The sequence below is a fragment of the Ambystoma mexicanum genome, chromosome 6p (assembly GCF_040938575.1).
Source record: "Ambystoma mexicanum isolate Mex_15411 chromosome 6p, UKY_AmexF1_1, whole genome shotgun sequence".
NCBI lineage: Eukaryota > Metazoa > Chordata > Amphibia > Caudata > Ambystomatidae > Ambystoma > Ambystoma mexicanum.
Window position 1 is genome coordinate 1,117,329,206 of NC_090935.1, and position 25,340 is coordinate 1,117,354,545.

Below are 25,340 nucleotides of genomic sequence, written 5' to 3' on the forward strand. Positions count from 1 at the left end.
AGGCAACGTTGAGCCTACAGTACTGGAGACTATAGCATTAATTTGAGATCAGCAGAATGTCAAGAGCCTGGTCACTAGGTTTTTGCTTACCGGATCGCTGATTGGAGGTTAGGGATGACTTATCCATCTTCTTGGATGCACCGGCCCGTGGGACATCCAGGATGCTGCGGTCAGTGACCCCATGAGACCCAGAGCCCCTTTCCTCCTGAGAAACTGCAAGCCCAGGCTGGATTAGGGTCCGGTTTTCCCACACCACGGGCTCACCTCCCGGAATTATCAAGATGTGAAGGCAGTGGAAACCACTGAACTGGGAGAAGGTGGGTCTCAGTGCTAAAGAGCCAGTAGGGAGCCACCCCTATGGCAAACGGCAATGGTGGTAGAAAAGGCAAGGCCAAGGCAGAGAAAGGGATAAGGGAAGAAAATAGAGGGAGAAGACCTGAAGTGGAGGATGGACCAGGAGCAGAGGATGGAGCAGAAAGAGGCCAAACAAAGGGCAAGGCGTGAGCAAAGAAGCGAGGGTCAGAACGAGACAACCAATGGGAAGGAACAGGAGTGTTAAGACGCACAGTTCCTAGTCTCTGCCGGCCGGATGACCACAAGCCGTAATGTCACGTGATCCGACATTATAAGGCAGTGCCGTAACGTAGGTGCATTGTCCGTCAGCACTGGAGGATGTCCTGAATAATCGCAGTGCCTCCCTGGGACTAGGAAAATGGAAAATTGCCGCCAGCACCACCGCGGATACAATCGCAAACGTTCTGTGACTGTGCAGTGATGCTGTGCAGAGTTCCCACGACCTGCATGCGCAGCTAAATTAACATGACACAGGAACCAAAGCCACTACCGAAAGGCAATAGGAGGTGGGGGAGGGTGCAGTACGGTTTAATAGATAGGAATGTTTTTTGTTGCTGCATTTCTCCTTACGGTATTAACAAATAGAAAAAAATTAAAAACATTTGAAAAGACATGCAATTTTGAAAGCACATATGCGCTATTTAGTTAGAAGGTCACTTTGAAAAAAACGAAAGTTGTAAGCACATTGTTACAATAAAAGACTAAAAATAAAGTGGCATATATGTGATGTTTTTTGTATATGTAATCATGAAGATAAAATAATTGAGATATGTTGTATTTGTTAAACAATAATCATGAAGAAATAAAATGATTGAAATGCAAATCTAAGAAAAATAAATATTTAAACCATACTGAGTGAGAAATCATAACCACATTGAAATGACAATTTCCGCTTGGAAGCAATTGTGAAAATAGATTTATGCCAAGAACACATTTTGTGTTATATACAAGTACTGTGTGGGGATAAGGACATTTTGTCCATAATGACCTAGGACCCCGACATCATGTGGATGGGGGTGTGCGCCCCCCACCACATGGAGTACCTCCCACAAACACTTTAAGGGAACACACTGGGCTATTGGAATGGGGATATCAAGAGTGTCTCTTCAATTAAGTATTTATTCTATTATTCCCACTGTGTTTTTATGCCCAACTGTGCCAGCACTCTTAAGCGGCGCAACATAAAAGTACTTGTACTCTGCTGGAGAATAGGACATGGGGTGGGAAGGGATTCTCCATCATCAGGGCAATCATTGTGGTGGCTATTTCCCCATTTGGTTAAAGGGCATTCGGGAGGCCCAGCACTTGGGAACCAACAGTCCTTTTCTCAACCTATTTTTTTTAAAACTATTTCTTGTAGATTTGGAGTTCATAAGTGGTGCCAGCCCTATAGATAAGCGGTGAATCAGCTACTTTTACTCCCTAAAAATCGGCAAATCATCCCAAAAAATAAAAATAGGGTGTAAAACTACTCCCAACAAAAAACAGCAAACTGACACAGAACCTTGTGCCGCTGCTCACACCCACACAGGTCCAAGGATATGTTTGGACCAGTAGTGCACGTAGTACCACAGAAATAAACTATTATAATTGCCTGATTGTAAGAAGTATACCTGCAGCTTAATGTGCACCAATAACTAGGTGCAAAGAAATTATTGCAAAATCTGTTTTCCAGTTACAACATTATTTTGCTTGCTTATAAAAAATAAAAAGAATAAAAAAGGAAACTCCCATTGGGAAGTGGACTTGCATTTTTACTTATAGAAAACACAAAGTTGCCCTTGGGACGCCAGGTTCTCACTGCGAGAAACCAGGGGGTGTCTCATCTGCTAGTCCCCGGGATCTCTCTCAGGTGGCCAGGGCACGCCCATCACCTTTGGATCCAGACCCTGAGGTTGGACCAGTGCGGGAGGACCACCTGGGTGAGGGGTCTTCGGGGAGTGGGGGTGAGACAGCCGAATGTGAAACGCAGTATTCCCCTTTATTGTTCATCTACCCCGACCCTAGTTTGTAGGATTCTCTAAGGTCCCAACTCCCCACCCCTTTTTAAACAAACACTGGGCGGAGGAAGAGGGTGACAGAGTAACACTAACTTTCATACATCGTACTGCACATGTCCCGGAAGTCAGGCAATTGATTTCAAGTGCATACACCCGATTCCAATTAGATCTCCTCACAGAGATAAAAGGCAACTCCTGAAGAGACACTCTGTGCAAGGCGGAACACAAGTACGTGCAGGACTTCCAGGGTGAAGGCAAACATACTGGAGCAGAGCGACGGACTGAGGGACGATAGCAGCAGGTCGAAAACCCCTACTAGCCACTTGAGGTCGTTGCCCCAGACAGGCCGCAAAAGACATGTGGAGAAGGCCAGTTCCCCCAAGTGAAGAATGCATTGTGTTTCAAGGATGCCAGCGACCCTCCCGGGTGAACGGCAGAGTTGGGGAGGAGAAGCCAAGCTTGTGGTACTAACCTTAAAGTGAAGTGGAAATTGTAAAACTAAGAAAGAAACGCACAAAGCCAGTGAGTTGGCAAGCGACCTGAGAGACCGGGGAAGAAAGTCGAAGTGGCAACATTATATTGTAAGTGAAGGCTTCACGCGTGTGGATGGGACGTAAGGAAAGGCAGACCTGTGAAGGAACTTTGAAGTAAAAGACTGCTGTGGAATCAGCGATATCGAGTAAGACAGTGGTCTAGGTAAGGGAATTAGCCCACTCGAAAGTCTGTGAAAGGTGCATTGTTTGTAAGGATAAAGCGAATGAAGTGAAAAAGCCAAGGAAGCAGAATAACCTCCTAGAGAAGGGGAGAGTGGGAGTTGAAATCTTGAACTTTTAGTCAAAGTGGTCCTGCAGAGGTCTGTAAAGAAAGCCATGCACATTCGAAAGTCTTCGACACCCGAAAGTGGTCCGAGCCCTGCTAAGGGAGACCTGAAGTGGAATAAACTTGGGCAAGGGAGCCCCTTTGGAAGTTTTGCTGAACTTGGTCCAAAAAGGTCTGAGCCTGACAGTGGAGGACCTATGTGAACTTTGTGTTGAAATATCATTTGGAGGTTTGAATGCGAGACTTTAATGTGGAAGGCCAGGCTGACCTCGACCCACATTTTGGAACTGTTTAGTATACTGAAAATCAGAGCCAGAATGGGTCATCCTGCTTACAAAGACCGCCTTACTCTGTGTGGTCTCACGTGGGGAGGAGAGCCGATTTAGCTACCTTGTATTAATTTGAACAAAGATTTTCCTTTGCATACATTTCCCCTTTATTTTTATTATTTTTTTTTAAATGTGGTTTTATTGATTTTTGTGCATAACAGTTTGCATAACATAGTATATAATTACGAGGTCATGGTTACATAACGAGATTGGAGCTTTTAGCTTGGTCATACTTGCATACGTCATTTTACATGCTACCATTCTCTGTCTAACAGTTAACACAACTTTCCCCTCGCCCGCCCTCCCCCCCCTTTGTCGAGCAAACATCCTACAAACTTTCTGTGCGAGTATCAAAAGGTGGTCACAGTTCTACTTTTATGGGGATTTCCCATCGGGCAGGCCTTAAATGTCTTGGTGCTTCATCTTTGGGTTCCTTCGAGTTACATTATGTCCCTGGGGATTCGTCGGGTTGGCACTTTGAAGTATTTGAAAGAGGTTTATTTATAAAGTCCATCCATAGGGCCTCGCATTGCGATGCTTTACTATGCAGTGAAGCTGTAATCATTTCCATTGTGCATATGTTGGATGCTACATTGATCCATTAATTTTTACTCGGGACCGTTGTGGATTTCTATTTTGTTACCAGTAAGGCCCGAGCAGCTAGCATTAGTTGGGGGGCCAGTCCTTTAATCCTGGTCCAATCGTATTCATTTTTCTCTAGTCCGAATAGAATCATGTGAGGGTCAGCAACCCTTTGTATAACATCTATTTCTTTGATCCAGCCCAGGACTTCATCCCAGAATACCTTTATGTGTGGGCAACCCCACCACATGTGCCAGTAGTCAGCCATCTCCCCACATTCCCCTCCAGCATCTTGGGCTTGCTGTTTGAAACATTTTGGAGAGCCTGAGTGGGTCGTATTGCCATCTATGTAGAATCTTAATAGTGTGTAGTTTATACTGGCGCTTGATATGGATGTTTTAGATGCCACTTTACACATTGTTTCCCACAGGTTCCGGCTTATCTCATCCCTTATGTCTCTTTCCCCATCTACCTCTCAGGAGTTCCGTGGTCCCATCTCCTGCTTCTATTAGTTCTTTATATATTGCTGATATCAGGCCATTCATTTCCGTCCTGGTGTCTAAAAGTTTTTCAAAGGTGGTAAGGTCTCTTTTCAGCTCATCAGGTTTCATTAAGACACCTTTTATCTGCATGTATTGGAAGGTGCACAGTGGGCCTATTCCCAGGCCCTCAGTCAGTTCTGGGAGTGGGATGAAAGTCTTTTTTCTGCAATTGCCCCACCCTTTCCAGGCCCGCCTCATACCACGATTGGAATCTTCTTACGTTGGGATGTGGTCATTCATGCCGGGGGACCATAGATGGCTCAGCAGGGATGGCCAGGTGGTTATCTTGTGCATCCCTTTACCTATACGCCATATGCTCCATATAGTGCTCAGTATTGGATGGCCTTTGCGTCTGCGTGAAGCTTTTTTTGTGGGGGCCCATAGCCACTCTGATACCATAGCTGGTGATAAGTAATTATTGTCCACACGGAACCATTGGGGGTTTATGTGGTCACGTAGGTGAGGGATTAAGATGCGTAATTGGGTGGCTTCGTAATATTTTTTTAGGTCAGGGAGCCCCACTCCGCCTTTGTCCTTGGTTTAGAGTGTTGTATGAAATTATTGCCTTCTTCCCCTGCCAAAGGAACCGCACTATCATTTTTTTGGCCTTGAAAAAAAAAAAACCTTTTGGTATCTCAACGGGTAGCATTTGAAAGGGGTACAGGAACCGGGGGAAGACATACCATTTTAATAGCGTTAATTTGTCCTAACCAGGAGATTGTGAGCTTGTTCCACTTATTCAGGTCAGCAGAGAATCATTGGAGAAGGGGAGGGAAGTTGGCTTCATATAGGTCGGCCAGGGTTTTGGTGATCTGTATGCTCAAGATCGAATGCTCGATCTTGAGGCAGAGTGGGAGGAACTTAGTTTAGTTTTGCTCTTTCGATCCCTGTAGGGGGAATAGTATAGATTTAGTCCTGTTCACCTTAAACCCAGAGAGTTGACCATATTCTTCTAGTAAATGAAGGGCTCAGGGAATGGATACCAAAGGATTAGTTATGTGTAGCAATATATCATCTGCGTAAAGTGCCACCTTATATTCCGTTACTCCTAGCCGTATACCCTCTACCATGGGGTCAGTTCTCATTTTCTGGGCCAGGGGTTCTAGAGAAAGTGCAAAGAGAATTGCGGAGGGGGCTTCCCTACCGGATTCCTCATTCTAATTCTAACCATCTGGAGTATTCTCCATTTACGAATATTGACACTTTGGGGGATGTGTATACCGCCTGTATTCCTTTCCTAAACCTCAGCCCTATCCCTACCTTATGCAGGACTGTCCTCAAGAATCCCCACTATGTCAAAAGCTTTCTCTGCGTCTATCGACAGAAGGGCAGGATCATTGGACAGGGTATGAGATGTATGGACGAGGCGAAGTGTTTTGCGCATAGTGTCCGCCCCCTGCCTCCCCAATATTAACCTGACTTGGTCAGAGTGTATGAGATGGGGCATTAGTGTCTCTAATATGGCGGCTAATACTCTTGTATACATTTTAGCATAAAGTTTGATTAGGGAGAACCAGAGCCTGGCAAGACGGACTGAACACAGTAGGGGATAATGCGAACGACACCCTTGATTCTTGGAAGGCCCTTCTGAGAGACACACACTTCACCGCGGATCACAAGCCCCCCTGAGAAAACCACCCACACTAACATAACTGAACGTATGCTCTACCCAAGTAATAGGAGCCTCCCGACATGAGTCCCATCCAACTCCCGAACATTTAGATAATTATATCCCTAGCCCAAATCGATTGCTGAGATCATTACTACATAGCACGAAGACTGTTGTTGGTTAACTGTTCACAGTGTTTTTATTTGTTAAACGTAATTTCTGTATGCAATTGACTAAATGCCAATAAAATCCGTTACAAAAAAAAAGTTTGATTAGGGAGATGGGGCGGTATGATCCGCAATATTTGGGGTTTCTCCCTTCTTTGGGAATTACCGTGATCAGTGCCCTTGTAAAGGAGTCTGGGGCTATCCCCGTCTCTAATATTTCGTTAAATAGTTCCGTCATAAATGGTGTTAGCTGTGTGCTGAAGGTTTTGTAAAACCCAGCCGTGTACCCATCTTCCCCTGGGGATTTGCCTATGGTTAATATCTTTATAGCATCTTGGACTTCTTGTTCCGATATTGGGGATTCTAACAGCTCAGATTCTGGGCTTGGTATTTTGGGCATGTCGATTGAGGATAGGTAGAGTTCTGTGTCCGACTGATCAGGGTTCGTTTCAGAGGTATATAGGGTTTCAAAGAAGTTGGCAAAACACTTGGGATGGTGTGGGGAAGTGTGCATCATGTCGGGGTTGTCTTTAATTATTTCTACTACTTTTCGCTCTGCCCTCTGTTCTCTAAGTCTGGCGACTAGTAGTGCGCCGGCCTTGTCCCCTTTTTCGTAAAATTTCTGTTTTAGGAGTCGAAGCTTGCGCACTATTTGTTTGTGTTCCAACAGCCTTAGTTCCTCCTTTTCCGCTGTGCTTTCTTCATTTTATCGGGATCTACCTCCGGATTCCTCCCGACGTCCCACTCCAGCTGACATATTTCGTTTGAGTCTGTGTTCAATGATCTTTCGCTCCCTTTTCTTAGAGGACCCTTATCGTATTAAAATACCCCTCCAAGTGGCTTTCCCGGCTTCCCAGACTATTTGCTTGGATACCTCACCGTTATTGTTCAGTTTGAGATATTCATTCATTTCAGCCTCCATTTCGGTCTTAAAAACTACATCTTTCCAGAGACTCTCGTTACACCGCCACTTCCCTCCCAGGACTAGTATGTTTTCCCATCTAATGTCTACCAGGACCATTTCGTGATCTGACCATGTTATCAGGATTATTTCTGAGTGCGTCGTGGTATCGAGGAGGTCAATTCTGGTAAATGTTTTGTGAGGGATAGAGTAGAAAGTGTAACCTCTATCGTCTGGATGCATGATCCTCCACACAACCTTCATTTCTTAAGTGTCCATCATGTCTAATTCAGTACGGTCGCCTCTGATCTGGTTTCTCGTTTCGGGGTTGCCAGGTTTCCAGTCTTTGGCCGGGTCTGCCCACTGGTTAAAGTCCCCTCCTAAAATGACGTATCCGGAGGCTTCTAACATTATTTTAGGAATCATTTTCGGAAGAAATCTAGCCTGTCCAGTGTTGGGGGGGTGGGGGGGTTTGTGTGAGTATATCCTGGCAATTGTTACATTTACATTTGCAACCTTTCCCGTTATCAATAGGGTGTGCCCTCCTACAAATAACCATATCTTGTCCACCTCAAAGTTAATTCCAGTCCTAATCAGGATCCCAACGCCACCCTTCCTGAATGAACCAGAGCCCCAAAACTCCTTTCCTACCTGCTTCCCAAGGATTTGTCGTTCCTCCCCCTTAGCATACTTTGTCTCCTGTAGAAAGAGGATATCAATTTTGGATCTTCGGAACTCCCTAGCTACCAGTGACCTCTTGGTTGGTGTGTTCAAGCCTTTTACATTAAGTGTCCCTACCCTAAGGGAGTCCCTTCCCCCTCGGATCATCAGATGATGCCATCATTTGTTCTTGTTGGGTGATAATTTATATTCCATGACCAGTAGATTGTTTGCCCATTGAGTCCCACAGTGTTTTGAGTGATTTGAACTATCACGCTGCAACCTTTTTCCATCGTCTGTCCCCCCTCCCTCCCCATTCCCCTCCCAAGTTGGTGGCGTTCGATCGAACCCGGGTGGTAACACTGGTCCTGCATCGAACCACCTGTGGGGACCGTTACTTCACGCCCCTTACTTAATATGACATCTCAGTCTTAATTGAGCAACTTCTGTCCTCCCCCCTCTCATGTCCGTGTCCTGACCATGTTGTGGTTCTAAACATGCTTCTCCAATCAGGCCTCTTTCTTTTACGTTGGAATAATTGCCATCTTACCATATTTGTGGATGGTCAGTTGTCTCCCTCCGGGGAAACGTTACCTCTTCGGTATTTCATCAAGCCTTTCACACGTTTTCTCCTGGGGCCCTGTATGCGCCATCCTCCATCTTCTCGTCTTGGTTCTTCCCGGTTGTCCTCTTCTGTGCGCAGTCCGATTAGTTCGGAGATGCATGCCTTCATTTCTTTTTCCGATCTCAATTTAATTTTGTTGCCCTCGTATTCAAAGGAGAAGGAGAAGGGATATCCCCACCTGTATCGAATATTCGTTTCTTTCAGGTGCTTTGTAAGAGGTCCGCACATCCGGCGGAGTGCAAGTGTCATAAATGATAAATCTTGGTAGATTGAGATCTGGGCCCCTCCTAGAGTGATCGTCTCGCTGCTTCTGGCTCTTTCAAGGACCCTGGTTTTATCCTGAAAGCGGTGGAATCGGGCAAGTACGGATCTTGGTCAGCCCGGGGGGGCCTCCAGCTCTGTGTATCCTCTCTGTTTTAGGTTCATCAATTGCATCGTCGGCGACTAGGAGTTCGATAATGTCATGTAGGGTTTTCCTCCGGTCTCTCTCCGTTTCCCCTTATCGTTCCGGAATCCCAAAAATTCGTAGGTTGTTCCGTCTTTCCCTGTTTTCCAAGTTGCCGAGCTTAAGTTTGAAATCTTCTTCCTGTTGTTCTAGTTCCATCATCCTCCGATTTGAGCTGTGCCTCCAGGGCGTCTATGGAAGATTGGTTATTTTCTACACCTTCAAGCCTTTCTTTCATGTTGTCCAGCCGCTGTGTAATCTTGTCTATTTACCTCCAATGTTGGCCCCCCATTTTCTTTATTTCTTCTAATAGAGCAGCAATGTCCCCTTTTGTGGCAGCTGATTCACTCGCCGTAGTGTCTGTGGTTGCCATGTTGAGGTCGCTAGTCCCAGTAGGCACAGAGGTGTAGGCAAATGGAGCTAGTTTCTGCTTTACTCTCATGTGACCTTGGGGGGTAGCATTGGTGCTATGGGGTGGGCCCAATATGTGTGTTCTGATCTGGGCCAGTATTAAAGCCTCTGAAGAGGAAGTGTCGTGTCCCCCCTGCGTTCTGTTGGCTTGGGCCCTTAGTTCTGCTCTTCCCTGTGGCGCAGCAGTATTGGTTTGGGAGGTATTCCATTGTGTACCCGAATGCCTGGGGGCAGGAACAGTTCCTCAGTATCTCTTTGATCTTCTATTTTAGGGTCACACTTTTCCCCACTGCCTTTCCTTTTCGTGCCTTCTGTATGGTGGGTTCCAACTTTTTCTTTTCCACTTGCACTAGGAGAAGCTGGGTTGCGAGATCGTGTTGAGTGGACATATCAGAGGATGATTGCAGATGGGTTCCAGGGCCTGGTTGTTTGCCGGGACCTCTTCAGCTGTAATTAAGATAAGTTGGAATGTCTTTACTTAGTTGCCTGGCATTATGCGTTGCTATGGGTTGCCTGGGCTCCAAGGATAGGTGTTGTTAGAGTGTATGGGTGTTTTCTTTCGGCACGTGGTTTGGCTGTTGGTGACTGGTGGTTTGGACAACATTATTCCGCTCTGTATATGGTTGTAGCGCTCTTCCCCACACTTGGTTTCGTGAGGATCTCCTCAGTAGCCCTTAACCTTGTGTATGGGCTTTTTTTGTCACTGTGATGGTAGGTCTGGGTACACTATCCTTTATGGTGTGCTTCCTGGGGATCAGCAGGGTCAGGCTCCTAAGTATGGGGTAGAAATTATTACAGAGGGATTTCAATTAGGTCGAGTCACTCATTTGGGTTTCCCCACCTGCTCTGGCGTGTTCAACGCCACAAGAGACTGCTCAGTTTTCTCTTTTAATTCACGTTATGGTGGGGACCAGCAGGCACGTGGGTGTGCTGAGGGCCCTCTATGGGTTGTTGTCCTTGAATTTTATCAGGAAGGGGAGGCCTCCCTGTCCGGCCGTGTAGGCTGCGGTCTTTGATGCTTGTTGGGTGAGGAGGGGTCCTCAAAATGCACCCTCTGCACAATTGCGTTTTGCGCTCTACACCGCTGGCTTTAGCGGGGCTGGGTGCAGTCGGGTCCTTCTTCATGGTGCACTTTCTGCACGCACCGCGGGGTCGGGTGCTAGCAGCTGTGGTAGGCCGCTGCACGCCACTGGCTTCTGGGTCCGCCTCGCCGTAAGCCTCTTGCACCCAGCGGCAGTCGCGGCTGGCAGAGTCCGCTCAGTTTTCTCTTCTTGGTTGTGGCGGGGGCCAGCAGACCTGCTGGTGTGTCAGGGGCTCTCTATGGGCAGCTGCCCTTAAACTTTATTAGGCGGGGGTGGGTCCTCCTTGTCAGACCGCGTGTGCCGCAGTCTTTCTCGTTGTGTGAGGGCGGGGGAATTCTTATGGAGGCACCAACTTCACCATTTCATTCTGTACTCCACCTCAGTGGCTTCAATGGAGTTGGGAGCATTCAGTTCTTTCCTCCCAGTGCACTATCCGCGAACAACGCGGTACAAGGGGGTCGGGTGCTGCCAGCTGCATTACCGCACACCACTGACCTCTGGGTCCACCAAGCCATTTTTATTTGGCAGACTCTAAGAGTACTGTTTTGTTTATTATTTTATGGTGGTGACTACCCCATCTTAGTTATAGGGCAGAGTAGGAGTTTTCCAACCCCAGAAACTTCAATAAAAGGCTTTACAAATTGTACCTATTGCGTCTGTATCATACGTGTGATACCATGCCTCCCCTACAGAACGCATAGCTAAATCTTAGTTTCAACTTTTATATTCTGTTCAGCAAAACCTTTGTAGAATCATACACTCCTTAATTCTTATATGCAATCCACAATTCATGATAACATTTTAATAAAACAGATGTATTCATCCAATCTTGTGAAAAGTATACATTTGCAGATCTACGTGGGTCTAATAAGCCAATGCATTTCCGACATTTACACCCGTCTTCAGGGCTGTGACCCTTATAATATTAACCACATTATTATTTACACATTCTGCATAAAAAAAACTCAAATTGCTATAGCATAGTACATTAATGTCCTGCTCGTATAACAACTGAAAAACCAAAAGGCACCAACTTCACCATTTCATTCTGTACTCCACCTCAATGCCTCCAATGGAGTCGAGTGCTGCCAGCTGCATTACTGCACACCACGCAGCACTGACCTCTGGTCCGCCTTGCTGTAGACTCCTTGCTCCCAGTGGCAACCGCAGATAGTGAAGGCCCGTAAGGAATCTGCTTAAAATTTTGAATCCTCCAAGTATCGGGTATGTTTAACACTACGCCGACGGTTTAGAGCAAGTTGGGTATTACACAGGCATTGAGGCTTCACAGTACACATTTAGATTGGTCTTTTTCAGGACAACAGCACACAATCCACTGGCATAGCCATTATAGGAGGTGCAGGTGAATATACCATAACTTTGAATCTCTTAGAGGATTCAAAATTGGAACCAGACTCATTGTATTTGTTTTCTACAGTTGCTTTATGAGCAGAAGGACATAAGGTACTATATCATAGCAATTTGAAGAGTTTTTTGACGCAGAACTTGTAAATATGATTGGATTCATATTTTCTTCTTTCCTTTTTGTTTTCTTTTCTTCTTCGATGTTTGCATTTTTTTGGGACAATGTATCAAAGGGGTCTCCGCCCTGAAGACTAGCATAAATGTCTGAAACGCATTGGCTTATTAGACCCATGTATATCTGCGAATGTCTGCTTCTCACAAGAGTGGATGAATAAATCAGTTTTTATGAAAATGTTACCATGAATTGTGGATTACATATAAGAATTAAGGAGTGTAATATAGACGGTGCCGAAATGTTTTAGAAATAAGTGAGCACCAGGAATCCCAAGGGCAACTTTGGGTTGTCTATATTTCTCTCTGTAGTGCCTACAGCTTTTACCAGTGTGTTTCCGATAAGTGTTGCGTTTTGAAAATTTGAGAACCTAATACTGAAATGAATATGAAGTACAAGTGTACTTAAATAACTGGTGGTGCCCACCTATTACTTATTTAGATCACTTACATTTTCACTCCCATAAAAAAATCATTTTACTCGCAACTTTTGGGAGTACAATACTCCCACTTCTAAATCTTATCTGGAGCACAGAGTGGTGCTCAATGTACACTGGAGTATACACAATATGTTTTTGCACCCATTCACATATATAGATCAGAAACTGTACTTGCGGACACCAAACTACTGGCTCACATGCATCAATCCTTTGGAAGTGTATTTACAGCTTTAAAACCATCTAGTTGTGCCACTCTGTAAGCACGCACACACATATAATCAAGGATTGGCAAATCTGTAACACCAGGCCCCCACACCCCCGGCTTAAGTGTCCCAAGGGGCTGATGCCTCTCACAAATGCAAATTGCCAATTTTTGTGTCTCATTGAAAAAAGAACACCATTTTTTAAGTGGACTAGTTTTTTTCTATATTTTCTGCCTTGGTGAGGGGTCCACCCATCCTGCCTGCCGCTTTTGCATACATACGACGATAGGTTAAGTGAGGAACAAACAAGCGAATGCTCATGCCTAGACATAGAACATTGTTAAGAAAAAACATTAATAGATGATCTTACCAGTCTCGTTTATTTCAATTCTGGACCCATTTGTCACTTTATCAATAAGTCTGATAAAACTTGCTTCAAAATCTGAAACAGAAAAAAAGATCAGCCTTTACTCGAATGACAGCTAAATACAGACATTAAACAATAGCCTTATGGTTGATGCACTTTATAAAACGTTGAGATCCAGAACAAAACGCTGGCATTCACAAGACAATGGATAGTATTGGCTCAGTACAGAATGGCCCACTAATACAAAATGCCTGCTTTTGAGGTGGCCGAGAAGTTGGCATTGTGGGACAAAAACTTTTTTTTAATTGAACTTTACGCAAGAACTCAATATAAATCAAAGGCTGAATAGCAAGTAAACATTTAAAAGCAGTCCACATTAGATTAAAGAAGTGACTACATAAGAATGGTGTCATATTTTAGGCGACTGGCATACTGTGCCATATCATTGCCACTCTGTAGCTAATTAAGCTCCCATATGTACCTTGGATGCCTCACCTGCGTGAAATCTAATCAAAATGCTGCTAAGAGCCCTAGGTGCAACAACTTCAGGCACAGAGATTGACGACATGAGCCTTCAGCTGCCATCCACTATAAAGTATGGTGCATGGGAAGCTGGTGCAAGTGTGACAAGTTTTCTCGGGCCTATTTTTTGCGGCTACCTTTCTCCCATCTTCTTAACCTCACCCTGGGAGAACACTGTGGCATGGCTACGTGTTTTCTCCCGATTTTTCCCCTCAACCATCAACTATAATCACTTCATTTGGCGTAGCCAGGAGGAAAGTATGCGGACCTCTATGGCGATTATATCCAGACCTGACAAAAACACTTCTTCTGGAAAAACTCTGAATACTACTATAGGAAACCAAACCAAATCCACAAGAAACGCATTTCTCACTCCTGGAAGAAAACAGATGCGCCAGAATTACACTTCTGGCCCACTGGACATCATTACACCACTATAACTTAACACCTTTGCATAGAATTAAAAACACATAGCATCTATATCCTCGAAGAACCTTGAATAAACAAACCGAAAAATAGAACAGTTTTGGAGTAAAAATTCCAAGCAAAAAGACAAGCAGCACATCAAACAGAATGCAGTGTCCAATCTAGCAATAATAAAAGGCCAAAAGCAGTCACTATACACAACACATCAGAACAGCAATCTAGCCACAGAAGGGTATTTTTCAAAATATTCCACGAAACGAGAAACCCTACATCATGCAACAAACCAGGTAACCCCGCCCCCCCACCCACAATTCCCCAGGAATTGAGCATCATCAAGCACTTCCAAAATAAACAGAAAAACATCCAGCAAGCCAAACACACAGAGCACAGGCTGATAGAACTTTATGACATCTCTACCAATGCCTGCCCAATCACAAACGCAATGTGCAATCAATTCAACCTAATCACTGAAGTGAAGTTCAAAAAAACTGGTGAAAGTAATGGCTTCCCAGTGTACCCCTAACCTTGAAATCTGCAGAGATCCTCTCTAGGACTCTATTGGAATCGAGAATTGTACCAAGATCCTTCAAGCATGCACACATTAAACCGCTGCCCAAAAATGCCACCCTAGGCCTGCAGGATCCCACTACCTTCCATCCTACCCCACCCAGCTAATATCCTAGGAAGCTACATACAAAAAGGCAAATCCTGTAACATGTAGAGGGCAACAACATTTTATATCATGCACAAGTAGGATTCGGGCCAATGCAACAAACAAAACCAGCACTCTGATCCATCTGGGACGGCCTCATCACCAGACAGTAAAACTACCCTGCCAGCATATGCTCGGTTATCTCCGACACGGTCAACCACAGATCCTTAGTTAGGAGAATAGAAGTGGTACTACACAGGATGAAGTCTTTCCTCACAAAAAGAACATAAAAGTCACTTGGCTTTCTCCCTACAGTTCCAACTCTCTGAACGCAACCTGTAGAATTCGAGAAGGCTACTATCGAGCCTCCTTTCCCACAACACATACAAATAATTCAACGTGGGCGTTTCATCAAGAATAAACCTTTGGAGAGGTTTGACTGAGGTTCCTCCACATGGCCTTAAGGGACGCCATGGCTGGAGCGACCATTTAGTCTGAGGCAGCTTTCAGCAAGGATTAGCATATTTAGAGAAATGTAGGGATGTTAAAAGGAACTGTAGGGAGAGGCGTAGGTGGAAGTAGTGAGTGACTGGAACCCAATAAAAAAATGACATTTAGAGTTGCTTTACTCAGTGCTGTGCAATTCCTTCACTGAATTGAAGTGGGTGCCATCTACCGAGGCTGGGGGCATGGGGGGGTGAGCCTGGGTGACACCAGACAGTGTCAGTCACTTGAAGCACGTAGAGGAGAAACGGGCCATAGTGATACCAGGGAGGAGGATCTGAGAATCCCTGATGGTAGTCATAAGGGTGGGGAGCGGGGGCAGCATGCTCACCTGGTTTTGCTGGCAATGAGCAGCAAAGAATCTGGGACACGGTGGGTGGCACACAGTTGGATACATTTTGAACACTAAGTCTGTACACAAACTAGCGAGAGTCAGGTGAAGACTTGCTGCTCATTGTCTTTTCACTCCTGCAGCAGCACTTGAGGTGTGGACTGGTGGAGGCTCGAATTGCATGTAGTCAACTAAGGGCATCATACAAGTCCCGTCCCACCACACTCGCATGTCAGGAGTCGCTCAGAGAAGCACACGCCAGTACAAGAAAATACACAGGTATTGTACCACGTCTAGGACATTCCGGTTCCATGTAATAATGTCCCTGCAAAAATGACCCCTGTCATTACTACATTGAACATGCAGGGGATCCCTGCAACCCCAGTTTTCTTTTTTTTATTGGAGCAGGGGACATCCCTGCAACCCGTCCCCATACATAATGTCACCATATATAATGCTACCAATGGCTTATCCCAGCGACATTGTGTATGGGGACATTAATTTATGGGGACAAAAGGATACCTTAATAAACAAACATGTATGGGGACATTATTAGCCGATACCGACACTCCTAGTCTAGGAGTATCCACCAATACCATCAGAGGAGGCTGCGCTTTTAGTCACCCAGCATCTTGGGTGCAGAGGTTTGAGGTGTGAAGATCATCTCATCAGGGAAGAACGACACAGGAGTACTTTAACAGCATGAAGAGACTGAAAATAAAAGATCACTGCTGCCACAATACACTGAGTCAGACAGTAATTATGATCTAGAAAAGGCTTATGCTTCATTAGAGCCCCAAACAGAAACCAACATTGTTGTTGGAAAAGAAGTGACTCCGAGATGGGTGAAGAGAACGACACCACCAATATTACTAGAAGATCGCGCCCCCCCCAACCCCAATGTGTATACGGACGCCCTGTTGCGGATCAGAAAGCAGGTCTCATTAATATGGAAGACCCTGAACTCCACCAGCACCACCACACGCACATGAATCCAGCCAGCCTTCATGCTGCTAGCCAACTACGAAAAACGTGCTGCAATACTTCTCAAAGAATTAACAGCAACTGAATTTGGTCACATGCAAATGCCGGAAAACAGTGTGCTGAGGGAAGGCAAACACAAACTTGGCTACCACCTCTATGGTGACCAATATGCAGCAGTGTAAGGCATAAACAGGAAGAACTTAAAACATGTTTGCAGTACCATACCCTAGCAGCACATTGGGATGTCCCTGCCCACTTCTCCATTGCATCAGAGCAGCGTTATTGAAAAATGTGTGCATGGTCAGAAATAGTTTAAGTCCCATGAGAGACAGTGTTTGCTCGATGCCAATGTGGCTATGGCGTTGCTACTTACTTTTTCCACTTCTCCATGGACACGGGGGCCATTAGTTAAAGCTTGGACTACATAGCTGTTGCAGTAAACAGCGTTTTTTCCTTTCTCCAAAAGACCAGAGGCAAGGGAGCAGCAGCTGTGCGCACTTCAACACCTGACAAAGTTGTGCAAAAAGTGTTTCAGCACACAAGCCACGGGGGCAGTTGACGTTCGGGGGAAGGGGGAGGGGAACGGTGGGGAGCAAAGTGGCCAAGACCCTGGCGCCTCCACATGGACTTTGTTGCAGACGACAATACATCAACTCTCCTTGCTGCCTAAGAAAATGGCAAGATAATGCACTTCCCCTGCTTTACATATGTCGTTCACCTCATGGGGATACAGTTTATCAGAAATAACGAACCTGTAAGAGAAATTGTTGTTGTGGCTCAGAGGATCAGCTTCCCTTTTAGCCAAACACGAACGGTGCTAACACGTTGTTGCCACTGCACAACCTGAAGACCTAAGCAGCCACCAATTTGAACTCTGTAAAGCATACATGAGCAGTGCAATGTCATTGCAGATTACCGCAACGCTCATAGCATGCTCTTGATGGGGCATTTTTAGCACCTCAGCAGCAGTTGCTCTCCAATGTTTGTTCTGCACTACAACCTTTTGAGGACACCAAGCGGGTTACACATTAACGCATCCCTAAAAGGAGGCTCTCCCCTCTGGGGTACTTTCTCGAGTTCAACCTGACCAACATGGTAATGGCCCGTGTTTTGTGAGGTGAATCTAACGTGTCATACAACTAGCGGGTGACCGGCTTTCAACCTTGCGTGGTTATCTGCGAGTACTGGATTTGAACATAAATGCCTGCTGGCTTCCTTTGTGGGCACGCACTTCAAAGTAAAAGTGGTTGCTTAGCATCTTGGAGGAGGAAATCTTGCTGTAAGCATCACAAGGCAAAGAAACTATGCAGATGTGCAACAATGCATTTCCACAGTGATTGTACATCAATTGGCACAAGAATGCAGGAGGCACACCAGGCAGTACATCACAGACACCTGTTGAAGCAGTGCAGGCACAGTCTACAGAAATGAGTCTATGTGGGACACCCTCCTGGGCACCTTGAATACAGACCGGTCCTCACCAACCAGTACAGACCATCAGCTGCACAGACACAACTGCCCATGTACGGGACACTCCATCCACAGGAAGAGAAAATTAGCCACTTGCTGTAATGGGTCATCTGGACAGCAGCACTAGTCAGAGTTGATGTGGAATCACAAAGCTACCCCATCCCGGATTCTCCCCTCCACCCTCGTCTCCCCAAGTGTGCAGTCTTGAGAGTTTAATGCAACCAGAGCCACTGCCTACAACCACAGAATAAGTTGTTTTTTCTCCCCCTCTCTCCCATCCCCACTGTTTCAGAGCAATCTAGTGTGCCCGGAAAACATGCAGATGGCACAAGTCAAAATACTAAGAACGTTTTTGTGAATTAATTTGGCCTATAGTCTCTCCCCACTATACGACATTCACCAACTCAGCCCTTGGATTTCTGACTTTGGTGTATTGCATAAACAGGTTAACTTAGCTAAACCTTGCCAAAGTATTTACAGTCTTTCCACGTATACCATCTAGGTAGAGCCAGCAATTCCTGAAAAAAGCCCATTTGGCTCTGCTTGCAGGAGGATTGATTTGCAGCATGTCCATTCATAGTCTACAACCTTAACCTTAACTGGTCCCTCCCCCCAGTTCACAGTCTTTACGTCTTATTCCAAGAATTCTCAAGCTCTCCATTAGTACAGCTCGCCAACTTTGCGCTTCAAAACTTAAATTCTGTCCTGGGATTAGTCAATTTTTTTCACAATCTGAAATGAACCAGGGAATGCTCCCAATATTGCAAATTTCTCTTTTCCTCTTACTCTTTTGAAAGTAAATTAAGAAGGAACTATGTAGGTCCTCTAACAGAGTGGTCATGTACATGGCGTTACAACAATGATGTTACTGGGCCATTAGATGTCCCCCCCCCCCCATTGGTTTGCATAAATATTTTCTGTCCTTCCTTCTACAGAGTGTTCCAGATTGTTACTACAGCATACTTATGTAGCTCTTGCTACAATATACACATTTTCCCCTCCAGGTTGTCTACCTTGATGTACCCCTTTATTGGGGTACGCTATAATTTCAGCAGACACCGACCAAGAAACAATCAAAAGGAGCCATTTGCCACTAGCGCTGTATTTGGTGTGTCCCGACTTATTGCATAACCTTCTGGCCAAAGACCGGGATCATTCTTCATAGAAATGTATCAAATAACGCCTCCTACAGTCTATTTTGGAGTTGGAGTGGACTGGTTATGTTTCAATGGTCCCTTGATATTTACGTATTCATCAACTTGTCTTCTGCACTATACCCCCTGCCCACTCCAAACTATTATATTTCCAGCTACATTAATCACATATCCCATCTCAGAAAATTGAAACCAGGCAATATTTAAACACCACTGCAGGTGGTTAAAAAAGGCTTCAGTGATCCTTTTAATGACTGGACAAACGTTGTTTTCAAGAAACATCCCGCCTGTGTGTAAATTAATGAATACTCTGAGTGATAAATTAACTTAATTCTTCCACCACCTCGTCCTCTTGCCTTTTTACTGTTCCCTCCACTACTCCCTTTCAACTTGCCCTCTTGCTTTACTTTTCCTTCATTTTGTCTGTCCTCGTATTGTCGCTTACCTTTTCTTCTGTTATGTATTATGGAAATCGTAGCTTCCCCCTCCAGCAGAGGCATCTAACCTCATGGATTATTGCTTGCATTGCGCTATGCAGATGCAGGGAAGCCCACACTAGTAGTCTCAGATTACATTGTCAGGGCTTACAAACACTGATTTGCATTGGTATACAACTATTGCTTCCAGGCAACCCTGGAAGCAGGTTTGGGATCTTAAACAGATTTGCCATTTGCTATGGGTGATGCACACAAGAGCACATACTAAAGGGCCCATTCATAGCACAGGCAATGCATTGGCAGATAAATATGCCAAAGAGCACACAGTGAGAAAAACGATAGCAGCCATAACTCGCTCAGCGACTGCAATGGATGAGGAATTAAAGAGGCCCTTTTTTTTTTTTTTTTTATTTTTTAGGTATTGTACCTAGGCCAAAAGGTTTCCCCAGTAATTATATGACATTGAAAATAACAAAGCAATAGTCACAATTCCTATGAAACAAGGGGATCATATTCAAGGATTAATCCCTAATAGAGCAGACGGGGAAAAGCCGATTGCAGCCACGAACGCTGGACTTGCATCCGCCCGTTTTGGGGCGAGTGCAACTGCACAGCTACTCCTTGACCGGTACTGGTGGCCAGGGCTACGATAACAGGTGAAAATATATAGCAAACTGTGATACATGCTTGAAGAAAACTGTGGACCACAACAAAAACCTAAGCAGGTTCCTTTAAGAAAGGCAGCCTCGCCTTTTGAGATCCAATATATGGATCACATACGCCCACTACCAGCAATAAATTAGTACAAGTACATTCTAGTAATAGTGGATTCTTGCACTAGGTTCACCTGGATGATTCCTCAAAAGAAAGAAGACTGCAAATTAGTCATACATGCACTTACGGGTGTAGTAGCTATGACGGAAACTCAAACGTTGCATGATAATGGTCCAGCTTTTTCGGGGCAGGCTCTGAGAAAAGCACTAGAGGCATGGGGAACAGAGCTCCAGCAATTTTCCCATCCTTTCCGAGCTGAAACTAACAGAATTGTGGAGAGAGCCAACCAGTCCATAAAAGCGTGCCCGACTAAATGCATTCTGTAACTTGGAGGTAACTGGGTACACCATGTGCCCTTAGTGATCAGGAGTTTAAATAATTTACCACGCCAGTCTCTATGCAACAATAGGACTCCATTTGAACTCTTGTTTGGGAGAAAGATGTTTATGCCTGATCTGCATACTCTTCCCAGCCCCCTATCCAGGCAAGAGCAACTGCTGGCAGCAACGCTGCTGAGGGAATCCCTCCAGATGGAAGCTGCTGAGGCCAGTCCTGGAAATTCTCTCAAAGCAGGAGATTGGGTCCTGGAGAAGATCCATGATAAAACTGTTTGGCCACAGACCAGCAGTGCAAGTAATCTGAGTGAAAGGCTCTAGAACTGCTGTCCTACCCACATTACCACCCAAGAGAGGTACCAGGTAAGTTTCTGTGGATCACCTGAAACCCGCTCCAGATGGTTACCTCTGTTTCCACGCGATGCTCTTCCCAGTGAGCAGCCTGCAGAAGATGATCCGTCAAATGATGATGATAGGCATTCAAGGCATAGGCAATGCAGCAGCCCCAACTTCTCCCCTCCCACACATTCTTCAGCATATGTAGTAGACATTATTGCCATTACTTTCCTTATATGCAACAGGTCCTTCAGTTAGGTTTGTGGCCTCTTGGAGCCAGACCCCAGGAAACTGTCCCACATAACATAGTAAAACGATTTCACAGAATTATGTAATTAGTGAAATGGGGAAGCTGGATTTTGAGACCAGGTTTCATCATGTCCCACTTTGCCATGTCACAGCATGCAACATCGCCTCTCATCACATCTTTAGTTATAGGCCATTCTAAAGAGATTACAAAAGGTAGAGAATTCATTGGTAGAGCCGAGCCACTTTCAGGATTCTCAAACTTAGGTGGCTTCTCCACATGTTGCTGTAATACGCACTGTTTCTGTATTTAAAATATTTGCACTGTGAAAATTAGGCCTTTTTCTCCCCTTTCAGGATTCTCAAACTTATGTGGCTTCTCACCGGTTCTAAAGTTGAGCATTTCTGAGCTCTTTAACCCTCAGAGTCTGTCTTATTGCGCAACTTGATTGTCGCTATCTTGTCGGCCTACTCTCGCCAGTGTCTCCCCCTCTCTCACCTACTCTATGGTGCTCTCTCTCTCCCATCTTTTCTGACTACTTCTCTATCGACTATCCTGCTCTCCTTACTAAATCTGGTAGGAATAAATTTAAAAAGGACATCCTGGTCTCCAAACCAGGCCTCCCACCCAGGCCTCCCTTATCGCCGACACCTACACCAGTGCCTCCTCCAAGGAAACTCTCACCGACATCCTCTTTGTCGTGCCTTCGCCTGACATATGGACCCTTCATATGGTCTCTGTGCTGTCTCCTTTCTGCTCTTCTCCTATTAATGGTGGCACCCGTTGGGACGTCCTCTTGGCCTCCTTCCACTCCTCTAAGGTCATCATTAAGGTTTACTCTAATGGGACCGTCTTGGTCCAAGGCCCTCAGGCCAACCTTCACCTCTTTGATAGACGCTTCCCACGCCTCATCAACTTCCTTTCTTCTCCTGCTGTCCCCCCTCCCCTTTCCTCGGCTATCTTGCCTTCCCCCTCCCTGGCTCCTTCTACACCTCCGCAGGGCATACCTTTAATCTGTACCCCTCCCCGGAAGTCCTTCAAGGATGGCAACCTGCTCCACATTGCCACTCTTAACTCTCGCTCTGCTGTCAAACATTCCTCTGATATCTGCTGCCTTCTTGAAGAACTTGACCTTGATGTCCTCAGTCTCACTGAGACATGGTTCACGGCCAGCTCTGTCACCAGCTTTGACACGCTCCTATCTGACGGCTACAAGATCCTCTCTGCGCCCAGGCCCAACAGATCTGGCGGGGGTGTAGCCCTCATCTTCCCTGAGTTGATTCCTGCCTCTATCACTCCTACGCAGCCCTACTCCTCTTTTGAATGCCTCATCTGCCGGCTCTCTCTCTCTCTCTCTTCCCAAGCCATTCCCTTACTGTGGCTACTATCCATCGTCCACCTGGTCAGATTTCTTCCTTTCTCTCCGAGTGGGCTGACCTCTCCTCATCACTCACCTCTCCTCATCACTCCTGGCAACAACCACTCCATTCCTCCTTGGAGACATCAACATCCACCTGGATGCCTCCTGTCCCCACTCGGGACACTTTCGCGACCTTTGTGATTCTCTCTCACTCACCATTCTCCCCTCTGGCCCGACTCATACTGCATACTTCCTACCTCCCTGAACTCGATGTTCTGATCTCCTCTGACCTTCCCCTCTCTGTCCCCCTCTCCACTCCTCTCTCCTGGAGTGATCACTTTCTCCTATCCTCCCACCTCACCCTCCCTACCCCCCAGGCCAAGCCACCTCCATCACTGCCACCCACCTCCTCGGTCATCCGACCCATGAAGCACATGTCAGTTGAGGCTTTCACCACCAACCTCTCACCCCCTCATCCCCCTTTGGCTGACTTTCACCCTGACATAGCCTCCTCCATACTCCACTCCTCTATATCTGATACTCTTGACATCCTTGCCCCCGTCATGAGAATCCGCCTGAAGCCCAAAGCCAAGTGCAACTCCTGGTATGACTCAGATCTCGTCACCCTAAAACGCAATTGCAGGGTGGCCGAGAGGAAATGGAGTGCTTCATGTTCATCCTCTGACAAACTGGCCTGCCGCCAGCTGAAAAGGCAATACCGACTCTCCGTCCTCACCAAGAAGAGAGCTCGTATCCAAGCCCGCATCTCTGCAGCATCTAACAACTCGGCTGAACGCTTTAAAATCGGCAAGGAATTAGCCAATCCTGCCGCAGTCTCTACCTCCCTGTACCTTCCCAGGCCCTCTGCACGGCACTGGCTTCTTACTTCATTTCAAAAACTCAGGACATCCTGTCCTCACTCTCCTACTATCGCCTCCCTCCCTCCATCCCCTGCTCCTCCTCTGGCCATTCTGCAGCCACTCCCTCCTTCTCTGCCTTTCCCCTTTTCTATGCTGACGAGGTTTCTAGACAAGTCCAATCAATGAAAGTCTTGTCGAAACAGGTTCACCCCTGTTCCTCCAAAACTATGAAGGACCACATCCACTCCCTGGCTCATGCCCTGGCCGATTTCTGCAATCACTCCTTCGCCACTGGAGTCTTCCCATCCCCCCTGAAGCACTCCCTTGTACACCTTCTTAAGAAACCCTCTGCCGACCCCTCCTGCCCAATCTCCATCACTCCCTTCCTTGGCAAGCTCCTGGAGAAACTGGCCATCTCCCGGCTTAATCTTCACACTGAATCTGTTGGTTGACTTCGTGACCATCAGTCTGGCTTCAGAGCTGCCAGAAGCACGGAAACTGCTCTCCTGAACATCCGTCAAGACCTGCTCTCCAACCTTGACCCAAACACCCTGTGTGTCCTCATCTTGTTTGATCTCTCTTCTGCCTTCGATACGGTCAACCATGCTATCCTGCTCAACCATCTCCGTGATAAACTGGGTATCACTGATCAGGCTCTGGCATGGCTGTCGTCTTTCCTCTCCGACCGACCCTCCCAAGTCCAACTCCGATTACTTTTTCTCTACTTGTGGTGTCCCCCGGGGATCTAACATCTCTCCCTGGCTGTTCAACCAATACCTGGCACGCCTATCCCACTGCATCGCCGCTCTCCGCCCCAGTTTTCAGTGCTATGCAGTTGATGCCAAGCTCATTTTCAGGCTACCCTCGGCCTCCTCCTCTCCTTCCCTCCTCTCTGTGTCTGCTATCCAGGAGTGGTGTGCCGCCAATGACCTCTGCCGGGATTCTACTCATTGGCACACCCACTCCCTCCCTCCTTCCCTGCAGCTCTTGGCCGGCCTCTTGACCCTCTTCCTGTTCCCACCAGCAAGGCTAAAAACCTCGGGGTCATCTTCGACTCCACACTCTCCTTCTCTCCTCACATCTCCGACGCCTCTAAGAAGTCACACTACCAGCTACACCTCCTCAGAGCTATTCATCCTTTCCACTCCTTCCCCCAGAAGCTCACCGTCTCCAGAGCCCTGGTTTTCTCTAGGCTGGACTATTGTAACAGCCTCCATCTAAATCTGCCTGCCTCTACTCTCTGCCCTCGGCAACTTATCCAGAACAGGACTGCAAGACTTGTCCTTGGCCTCAAGCCCAGGGTTCGCATCTATCCAGGACTGAAATCTCTGCACTGGCTCCCAGTGGCTGCGAGGATTAAGTTCAAACCCCTCTGCATTGTCCACAAGGCCGCCTGGGGCCGCAATACCTTCAACTCTCCCTTCCCAAATATCTTCCTTCTCGAGCCCTTAGCTCATCCGCCTCAAACTCCCTCGGGTCAGTCGCTTCTCAAAGCAACGAGTTGGTGGTAGATCTCTCTCTTCGGCAGGGGCCTCCCTCTGGAACAGCCTTCCTACCTCCCTGAAACTTGAGGAGAACCATCTCCGGTTCCGGGAGCACCTCAAAACCTTCCTCTTTGCTTCTGCTTTCTCTCCCCTTCTCCCCTGCTGAATTCCTGGTTGAAACTGCACTGGTCACCTGGCCACCCTTTCTGACCTTAGCCCAGGCCCTGCCAATTGCACACTTGCACCTGGGGACTGTTATTCTGTATTCCCTACAATCCTCCTACCAGCACTTATGTCTGCTCTTACCCTGCACTTGCCACCATCTGGCCGTTCTATTATTTTTTTATTCTACTATCCCATGTACTGCACTCCCCCTCTCCCTTCCCCCATGC

At 46.4% G+C, this 25,340-nt stretch overlaps 1 protein-coding gene across 1 annotated transcript in view; it reads right to left on the reverse strand.

Moving 5' to 3' along the window:
• Positions 1–25,340, reverse strand: part of RCL1 (RNA terminal phosphate cyclase like 1) — a 534,592-nt gene that overhangs the window by 448,681 nt on the left and 60,571 nt on the right. The window contains exon 2 of the mRNA XM_069625721.1: positions 13,076–13,147. Coding sequence (XP_069481822.1) covers positions 13,076–13,147 — 72 coding nt within the window. The remainder of the gene's footprint in view (positions 1–13,075; positions 13,148–25,340) is intronic.